Source organism: Castanea sativa, chromosome 11 (assembly GCF_040712315.1).
Source record: "Castanea sativa cultivar Marrone di Chiusa Pesio chromosome 11, ASM4071231v1".
NCBI classification, from domain to species: domain Eukaryota; kingdom Viridiplantae; phylum Streptophyta; class Magnoliopsida; order Fagales; family Fagaceae; genus Castanea; species Castanea sativa.
Window position 1 is genome coordinate 43692553 of NC_134023.1, and position 11099 is coordinate 43703651.

The window sequence follows — 11099 nt, forward strand, 5'->3', positions numbered from 1 at the left end:
GGGGAGTTCATGGAGTGGGAAATTGAGGAAGCACTAAACCAAATGGCGTCCCTAAAAGCACCAGGTCCTGATAGGATGCCACCCTTATTCTATCAACACTTTTGGGCGATTATGAACAGAGAAGTTACTTCCACAATACTAGCTTGGCTGAATTCAGGTAAATTACCTTACCCAATAAACCATACTTTTGTCACTCTAATTCCAAAAGTGAAGAATCCAATTTCAATCTCTCAATATCGCCCTATTAGTCTATGTAATGTATTGTACAAAATATTTTCAAAAGTCCTTGCAAACAGATTAAAAAAATTCATACCAGATCTTATAACTGAGCATCAATCTGCTTTTGCAAAGAATAGGCTTATTTCAGATAATGTATTAGTAGCTTTTGAGACCTTGCATTGTATGAAAAATCACAATTCAGGACAAACAAGTTTTATGGCGCTAAAACTAGACATGAGCAAGGCGTACGACAGGGTGGAATGAAATTATCTTCAGAAACTAATGGAAAAAATGAGATTCTGCTCAAGGTGGATCAGTTTAATTATGGAGTGTGTTCATACAGTCTCATACTCAATTCTGGTGAATGGTGATCCAAAGGGGTTAATAAATCCAACAAGAGGCATAAGACAAGGCGACCCACTCTCTCCATTCCTTTTCCTATTATGTATGGAAGGATTACATGGCTTAATCAAAAGAGTTGCAAGGTCAAAGGAGATCAACGCCTTCTTAATATGCAAAAGAGGCCCCAAACTAACCCACTTATTTTTTGCAGATGACAGCTTGCTTTTTTGTAAGGCAAATTCTCAAGAATGTGGAAACGTGCTTAAAATTTTGGCAAAATATGAAGAGATGTCGGGGCAAAAAATAAATAAAGAAAAAACTTCTCTTTTCTTTAGCAAGTCCACAAAATATGAGGTTAAAGAAGAGATTAAAAATGTGTTGGGGGTGAATGAAATAAGGTCTTATGAGAGGTATTTAGGGCTACCCTCATTGGTAGGAAGGGGCAAAAAGGCAAGCTTTAACTATATTAAGGAGAGAGTGTGGAGGAAATTACAAGGGTGTGAGGGGAAGCTCCTTTCTTAAGCTGGTAGAGAAGTCCTAATCAAAGCAATTGCTCAAGCCATTCCAACTTATGTCATGGGTTGTTTCAAGTTATCCTTGATCCTTTGCCATGAAATTGAAGCAATGGTAAAAAAATTCTTTTGGGGGCAACGAGGTAACAAACGAAAAATACATTGGGTTAAATGGTCAGAGTTCACAAAACCAAAACTAGAAGGAAGAATGGGTTTTCAAGATCTTGCTCTTTTCAATGACTCTCTCCTTGCCAAGCAAGCATGGCGGCTCTTACACAATGAAGGTACTCTCTTTTACAGAATTTTTAAGGTGAGATTTTTTCCCCATTGTTCATTCATGGAAGCAAAAGAATCGGCTTCCAGTTCCTATGCTTGGAAAAGCATCTTGAAGGGAAGAGAGGTGATACAAATGGGAGCTAGATTCAGGGTGGGTAATGAAAAAAGTATCAAAATCTGGCAGCATCATTGGTTGCCCATAAAACATCCTCCATTGATTTCATCCCCAATCATTGAATCTATGGAAGATGCCACCGTGGACTGCCTCATAGACAACAATATGGGTAAGTGGGATGCTGAAATGCTTATAGGTGTGCTCATTCCAGCTGAAGCGGAACTTGCTCGAGGGAAACCATTGCCTCGCTGCCAAATAGAAGATGTTTTGTATTGGCCCTTCACTGCTAATGGACAGTACAATTGTAAGTCCGGATGCAAGTTTCTAAAGGACTTGGAGGAAAAATCAGAGGATGGCACTCACTCGAAGGTGGACAAGAAATTTTGGAAGAGTATTTGGTCCCTAGAAGTTCCAAAAAAATATAAAAATCTGTTGTGGCATGCGTGTAGGAACTCACTTCCAACTAAGCAAAATTTGGTACGGCGAACAATCATACAAAATCCCAGCTGTGACCGTTGCTCCCTACAAGCAGAGGATACCTTGCATGCTTTATGGAGTTGCACGAGTTTGAATGAGGTGTGGGAAGGTGACAGATGGAATTTCCGTGCAAGGATTCATTTTGCTGATTTCAAAGAGTTGTGCAGTTGGATTCTTGAAAATGGGAAGCAGCTGGACCTGTTTGCTATTCAGGTGTGGAGCATATGGAACCAACGCAATAAACTTAGGCTGAATCACTCTTGCCACCTTACCAAAGAGCTACGAAAAATGGCAGAGGAGAGCTGGAATGAAATCCGTAGAAGTAACCTCAGGCAGAACCGTTTCAGTTCAAGCTCAATGCATCAGAATTTGTGGACTGCACCTGCACCGGACAGCTACAAGATCAATTACGATGGAGCGCTGTCAATTGCAGACAACAAATTTGGGATTGGCATTGTTGTAAGGAGCTGTCATAGAGAGGTTATTGCTTCACTTATACAGCAGCTGGACCAAGCTTACCAACTCGTGGAAGTTGAGGCAATGGTAGCTAGAAAGGCTGTGGAGTTTGGCAGTGAGTTGGGTCTTCATAGAGCCATAATTGAGGGTGACTCGGAAGTAGTTGTTGAGGCCCTAACATGCAAGATTTTGGATTGGCTTCTTACACACATTTGATATATGACGTATCGTTATTTTCCGGTTTATATTCACAATTGTCATACTCTTATGTAAAGAGAGATGGTAATAAAGTTGCTCACAGTTTAGCTAGGCTAGCTTTGACAACTCAAAATTGTATAGTGTGGATGGAGGATATCCCATCTTGCACCTTACCTTATGTTCAAGCTAATTTGGTCGCTCTTTAGTTTTTTCAATAAAAGTCTTCATTCTTAAAAAAAATAGGGTGTAAAGTATAATCAAGAGTATAATTTACGATGATAAAATATAATTTATCTTTTATTTTTAAAATATTGAGAAGAGGGGCAACTAGGTTTTTTCAAGTGGTGCTATATTTTTCCATCCAAGTTAATAGTAAACTCGATGTCGGAGTGCAAAATGTAACAAGGTTATAGTTTAGGATGTAAAGTATAATCAATGGTATAATTTAAGGTGGTAAAATGTAATCTTTCCTCACCCTTTCCCTAACAAAGAGTCATCCTACAAATCTTATGATGTGTATTGTGCTCAAGAAATATTCTTTATCAGTTTTAATCCCATCATTCTCTACACTACAAACTACCAGTTTATTTTTTTTTCATAATTTATTGTATTTCCCTTCATGCTTTAATAATATAAACATTACGGTCATTACCCTTTGGTTTGTGAATGGATTAAACATCACTAAGGTTACAAATATACCTAATTTCACACTCAACTAATGTATCAAGCTGTGATTGGTTCATGTTTTTTTTTTTTAATAATATTTTAAAAGGTTGTGATTCGGTATAGAAAAATTAAAGTGTAAAGTGTCATTAGTAGACTCATATGAAAGTAATGTTACTTTCATAAAGTGACAACTTCATAGTATGTGATATGTACATAAAATGAAAATTGGCTTTAAATTATGTTATTTCAATTTTTAGGATTATTGATTAAACATTCCACTAGCAAAGGCCCTGGTTGTTTCAATTAGGGGTGTTTGCAGTGCGGTTCGATGTGGTTCTAAGCCAATTTAGGCATCGCACTTTGTGGTGCGGTTTGGCCAAAACCATAACCACACCACACCTCAATTTTGCAGTCACATGTGTGGTGTGGTATACAAGATACGGTTTGGTCAGTTTTTGGATGATATATTTTTCAAGATGTGATGGTCAATTTCTAGTTTACTACTCTCTCTGTCCCACTTTGTTTGTCCTATTTGAAAAGTCAAACTTTTTAAGGGAACATCATTTATTGTCTTATCTGCCTTATAAAAATGTATAAGTTTACAAAACTACCCTTAAATAAATTTATCAGCTTTTTTAAAAAGGAGTTATTCTTAATGAGGCAACTAAAAAGGTGCCCCAATTAGATTGATTTTTTTTTAGTTTTCTTTTCAAATAGCTTTGAAAATAAAGTATGGGTATAATAGGAACATTAGTAAACTAATAACTTTTATTTTTAGAAAAATGACAATATTTTGGGACATTTCAAAATGGAATAGAGGACAAACAAAGTGGGACGGAGGGAGTATTAATAATCATGACAATATGATAATAAGTTTATATATATATATATATATATAACAAAAAAGGTCACGCAAATATATACAAGACAAAAAAAAATTCATGATAGATTGACAGTAAATTAAAATTACCACAAATATATACATAAAATTAAACTTTTGAACTTCTGATTTTGTGAGAATGAGAGTGTGAGATAGAGTATTTAACCAAAACAAAGTAGTTTTTACTGTGAAACTAGAATACACTAATACTAAGTTCACCACTTACTTTATATAATATTAAATCATTAATATAAATTTAACATCAAGGTGCACATTACGCTGTGGTGTGGTTCTCTACTACTTGCAGTGCAGTGGGGTGCAATTATTTCATTTTACAGGCAATTTTGCTCGATTTAGGTGCAGTCGAACAATGTGACGAACACCCCTTAATTGACTGGGTTATGCCCATTGGAAAAGAAAAGGTCATAGTCACACATAATACAGAATAAAGAAGGAAAAGTTTTTTCTTTGGTAAAATTTGGCTAAAGGTTGTCATTCATAAAAACTAGTATTTGCTTTCTTGGTAATTAGAGCTCTCTATACAGGGTATTGAACCCACAGACTAGCAAACCCTCGTGCTTGCTTCCAAATAATCATTCCTCTTTATCAAATGCATTGCATATAGTGTTAACCTTTTCTTGGACAACTTCACCAAAAAAAACCTTTTCTTGGACAACACAATCCATATCAGTGCATGAAAATCTGAACGTTCATACACCGTGATCCAAGGAATTATCATTCCTTCTTCAAGGGGGTTTCCTCATTATTTCTTGAGATTGCATCACACCTCACATGATAAGTGATGAGCAGACTTTGAAGAGTATTTCTTCCTATTCACACTGACTATTGGGTCAAGTACACATGTAGAATCATTAATTCCTGTGTTCTATCGTTCTATGACTTCTGTCTAGTATTGAATATACTCAATTTCACAATATATTTAGGTGTCAGCTTATAATTGATTTTTAAAAAAAAAAATGACTCTGTTGGCCATAAAATTGAATCAAGTTGGATCGTCAATTGCATCCATCTGATTGTGAGAATCAATCATAAAAATTAATGTCTTAACAAATTAGTTTTTGGCTTCCCTTAATTGTTTGATGTTAATGAATTGATCAGGGCGGAGCTATGTTGAAGCTTGGCCCCCCAAAATTTTGAAATTTTTTAAATTATATATATAATTATTTTAGTATTTTCAAAATTTAGTCTATAAAAATAAGAGTTGGCCCTCCCAAATATTTGAATTAGTTCAATGATGCTCTTAAAAAAAATAATTGGTCTAAAAGTTATAGAGATATAACTTTATTTTTTACAATTCTATTTTTTATTTTAAAATGTGCTCTTAAATCTGTTAAATATTTGATAAAGTTTGGCATCAAACATGTTTGAATTTATCTTTTTTAACCCGTTATGTGGCGATTAACAAGTCATTGACTCATTAAAAAAATCTTGTCACTAAAACTACACATAATAGGTTAGAGCAAGATAGTTTTAAAAATGTTTGGAACCTAACTTATTTTAGTGTTTTTAGTTGCATATTTTTGAAATTTTCATTAGTTCAATTGAAATATTTTTTACTTTAGTATAAAATTTGATAATTTGTATTTAAAATGAAATTTTTTAAGAATTTTACTATGAAAATGGAAAAAATAAATTTTATTTTATAAAGATCGTCATCAAACATAACTTTGATTGAAAATACTAAGTTTTTTTTTTTGTTTAGTGAGTGTATATATATAACTTATCAAATAAAAAAATGTGTATATGTGTGTGTATTTATATGAGGGTTCCGCACTTGGCCCCTAAACAAAAATTCCTAGCTCCGCCCTGAAATAGATCATGATCAGATGGCCTCCGTTAGTCAAACACCTGATCCCACTCAAACCCAATTATAAAAGCTCCTATCTGAAGTACATGAATAGGATTGAAACAGCAGAAGAGTTTTCTCACTGTAAGCTGCAAATTTGAAATGAGTTGTGTATAGTTCTTAAAATACTTTTTTTTTTTTGTTGCTAAAATCTCAAAATATTATTCATCTATTTTGAAACAAGTAATTTTATCACACTTTTAATTAAATGACATTCAACATTCAAATACTCCCACACCAATTATCAAATTATCATAAAAAATAAAATTAACATTATTTTAATAATTATATAAATTATTAATAATATAGAAAAAGTTTAACTCACTCATTTAAATATAAAATGAATAGTTAGGATTTAAAAAAAAATGTTTAATAACACTTTAGGTGGTGTTTGGTACATGGGAATCCACCCCTGACATCCAGATTCCTTAAAATATGATGTCTTCTAATTTAGATGCCTTGAAATGTAACTATTCTTATGTTTGATTTATTCTTAGGAATTTTAAAGGAATTATTTATTTTACCCATACTATCCTTAGATTTATAAACCCAATATCAATTTTTTAAATCTTCCTCTAAATAAATAATAACAAACAAAATATAAAATTAAGACAAATTCATTAAAACTATAGTCTAAAATTTCAAAATGACATGAATAATACAAAAATAACTACTTAAATTCTTGTTCTTTATGAAAATCACAACATCCTGTTTTGTTAATAAAAATAATATTTCATTTTATTTTAGCAAATAACCAATCCCAAATAGGAGATATAAATATTTTATTTTATTATAGCATTTATGTTGTTGTGGTAGGAAGAGATAAATATAAAGGAATAAATGTTGATGATTTGTTTTATGTTTTATCTCAATTTGTTTTTGATAAGTATGTTTTATCTCCATAGGTTCAATGCTAAGTAAAAAATAGTAAAATTGTCAATTTTGTTGGGAAATTTAGACCCCGGTTGATAGAATTAACAAGTTTTAAACCTAAGTTATTCATTAGATTTATAATAAATAAAACTTGTTAAAACAAACAAACAAACATCAATATCATGTTACAAATAATGCAGCGGAAAAATAAATAAGACAATATATTATGACATAGAAAAACCAATGAAACCAACTAGTTTCATAGTAAAAAACTTGAGGGGAAATCTTCCCGAAAAGCAATTCACTATAATAAAGAGAAGTTTCAGATCTAGTACAAAACCTTTGTCCCTAGACTCTACAATCCCCGTAGATGAACTTACAATAGAAACCTTTTACTGGTTTAGAACCTCTGAACTCTTCAATATATGAACGCTGCCTTTTGATACATGGATCCCAGTACGTGACTAACTCCTTTGCACAAATCCCAGTACGTGATTCACTCACCAACTTGAGAAAGAAAAATGTTAGTTACAAAGTTCTTCACTTCATCAACAATAAATATCAAGAAGCACTTGATTACAAAACCCTAAAGCGCAAAGAAGCAGTAGCTTCTTTTAGAGAGAATAAGGTTTCAGTCACCTTTTGCATGTGTTATCCTTGTATTCTCTTATGTGACGGTCTTTAAAATAAGTCTTATATATGTTTAGGGTTGTGAAAAAAGAAATCATACACAAATACATAAGCATGGGCCGAAAATTAGATCTGAAAAACTGAATTTTGTACCTGTTGCGAGCTATCGAGAGGTAACGAGAGCTATCTAGTAGCTATCGAGATTTAATGAATCAGAACTTCTTCACTTGTGAGCTATCGAGCATCTAGAAAGTTTATTGATCGATCGACCTAGCTATCGAGAGGTGTCGAGATTGCAATAAAAAGCAACTGAAGAGCTCGATAGATAAGCTATGTGTCAAGAGGTGTCGAGCAGCTATCGAGTTTTAAAATCCAGTACTTTCTGACTTGATTCTTGGACTGACTTGCATGTTTTTAACACTTGAACTTGAAACAAGGTTTCTTGAAGTATTTAAACACATCCTAGATCTACCCAAATACAAGTAAAGTGCATTTTGTCAAAGGATTAGTCAATTACATAAAATGTTGACATATGTCCCTAACAACCAATCACATATGTCCTAACAAATTTATAACAATTTATTTTATTTTATTTTAAGTTTGGAAATTTGGATACTCACTTGTTTTAAAGGAAATTCACATTCCTAAAAAAATGGGTTAAGTGGAAATCCAGATACTTGGAAGGACTAGGACAACGAGTCATCAAGGTCATGACTCGTGAGGAATCTATTATTTTGTGATTAAATTATTAGTCCTAGGTGAGAGTCACATGCACCTAAAATTTTTAGATTAAATTTTTTATTAGTCCTATGTGAGGTTTGAACCATTCGCCAGAATTGGTCTATGTCTTTGATGAGTGAATATTGAATAATATCCAAGGAGGTTCTTTCATCAAATGACATGCCCACCTTTCTTAAAAACTATATTTTACTACCCTAAACTATATCTCATATTACACTTTGTATCTTAAACTTTTTAAATACACATTTTGCTCTCTAAACTATGACATTTTGTTATACTTTGCACCCTAACGTTAAGTTTGCTATTAACTTTGATGGAAATTCAAAGTTTAGGATGCAAAGTGTAATCAGAAGTATAGTTTAGGATGGTAGAATGTAATTTATCTTTTATTTTTAAGAGATTGAGAAGAGGGGCAACTAGGAGTCCGTTTGGATAGAACTTATTGCTGAAAACTGAAAACTGAAAATACTGTAGCAAAATAATTTTTAAAGGGGGTAAAAAATACTGTTCATTCCAAAAGTTACTGTTCATTGGCCTAAAATCACTGTTCATGGCCAATGAACAGTAACAAACACGCGTTGAAAAAAAAAAAAAAAAAAAAAAGCCAAAACTTGGACGTGGACGGGCTATCCAAACGCCCTCTAGGTTTTTTCAAGTGGTGCTATATTTTTCCATTCAAGTTAACGGTAAACTTGATGTTAGGGTGCAAAGTATAATAATGTCATAGTTTATGGTACAAAACATGCATTCCAAAAGTTCAAGGTGCAAAGTATAATTAGAGGTATAATTTGGGATGATAAAATGTAATTTTCCCTCACCCTTTCCCTAACAAAGAGCCATCCTACAAATCTCATGATGTGTATTGTGTTCAAGAAATATTCTTTATCAGTTTTAATCTCATCATTCTCTACACTACAAACTACAAACTACCAGTTTATTTTTTTTTTTCATAATTTATTGTATTTCCCCTCATGCTTTAATAATATAAATTATGGTCATTACCCTTTGGTTTGTGAATGGATTAAACATCACTAAGTTTGCAAACATACCTAATTTCACACTCAACTAATGTATCAAGTTGTGATTGGTACATTTTTTTTTTAATAATGTTAAAAAAAGTTGTGATCGGTACATAAAAATTAAAGTGTAAAGTGTCATTAGTGAACTCATATGAAAGTAATATTACTTTCATAAATTGACAATTTCATAGTATGTGATATGTACATAAAATGAAAATTTGCTTTAAATTATGTTATTTCAATTTTTAGGATTATTGATTAAACATTGCACTAGTAAAGGCCCCACTTGTTTTAATTAGGGATGTTTGTGGTACGGTTCGATGTGGTTTAAGGCCAATTTAAGCATCTCACTTTGTGGTGCGGTTTGGCTAAAACCAAAACCACACCACACCTCAATTTAGCGGTTACATGTGTGGTGTGGTATACAAGATACAGTTTGGTCGGTTTTTGAATGATATATTTTTCAAGATTTAATGGTCAATTTCTAGTATTAATAATCATGACAATATGATAGTAAGTTTATGTAAGTTCATATATATATATATATATATAACAAAAAAAGTCACACAAATATATACAAGTCAAAAAAAAAAAAATATCCATGACAAGTTGATAGTAAACTAAAAGTACCACAAATATATACATAAAATTAAACTTTTGAACTTTTGATTTTGTGAGAGTGAGAGTGTGAGATAGAGTATTTAACTAAAACAAAGTAGTTTTTAATGTGAAACTAGAATGCACTAATACTAAGTTGATCACTTACTTTATATACTATTAAATTATTAATATAAATTTAACATCAAATAATATATATATATATATATATGTATGGGTGTGGTGCGGTGCAATTTTCTTATCATAAAGCTACACACTACAGTGTGGTGTGGTTTACTATTACTTGTGGTGCGGTGCGATTACTTTATTTTGTAGGCAATTTTGGTCGATTTGGATGCAGTAGTAAGGTTTGGCGAACACCCTCAATTGACTTGGTTATGCCCATTGGAAAAGAAAAGGTCATAGTTACACATAAAACAGAACAAAGAAGGAAAAGTTTTTTCTTTGGGAAAATTTGGCTAAAGGTTGTCTTTGATAAAAACTAGTATTTACTTTCTTGGTAATTAGATCTATACAGGATATTGAACCCACAGACTAGCAAACCGTTGTGCTTGCTTCTAAATGATCATTCCTCTTTAACACAAGCATTACATATATCGTGTGTTTGAGAAGTAATGAAAATTATAAATTATTTCACTATTCAACTTATTTTTGGTACTATTCATGGGCTCCACTGCATTTTTTGGTACTATTTATAGGTCTCACTGTACTATTTCAACTAATTTTTACTTTTATCTATAGTACTTTTAGCAATATATTTTCAGTTTCAGCAAAAAAAACAGTATCTAAACAAGCTAGTTTATTAAAAAGCTAGCTTATTTTACTATTTAACTTTATTTTTGTTATTATTCATGGGTCTTATGATACATTTTGATACTATTTATGGTTTCACTGTACTATTTCAGCAAATTTTTACCTTTATCTACAGTATTCTCAACAAAATAAACTAATTGGCTAATCCCAAACAGTGCTAACCTTTTCTTGGACAACACAATCCATATCAGTGCATGAAAATCTGAACCGTTCATACAACGTGATCCAAGGAATTAGGATCTTTTAAAGTTATGTGTATAGTTCTTAAAATACTTTTTTGTTCTTAAAATAGATATGTGTATTATTCATCTATTTTGAAACAGAGTAATTTTATCACACTTTTAATTAAATTACATTCAAGATTCAAATACTCTCACACCAATTATCAAATTATCAT

At 32.1% G+C, this 11099-nt stretch overlaps 1 protein-coding gene across 1 annotated transcript; it reads left to right on the forward strand.

The window, feature by feature from the left end:
- The first annotated feature begins 1410 nt into the window (after nucleotides 1–1410).
- On the forward strand, nucleotides 1411–2613 carry LOC142616549 (uncharacterized). The gene has a single exon (XM_075789378.1). It carries the CDS (start codon nucleotides 1411–1413, stop codon nucleotides 2611–2613), a length of 1203 nt encoding a protein of 400 aa, XP_075645493.1.
- The last annotated feature ends 8486 nt before the right edge of the window (nucleotides 2614–11099 follow it).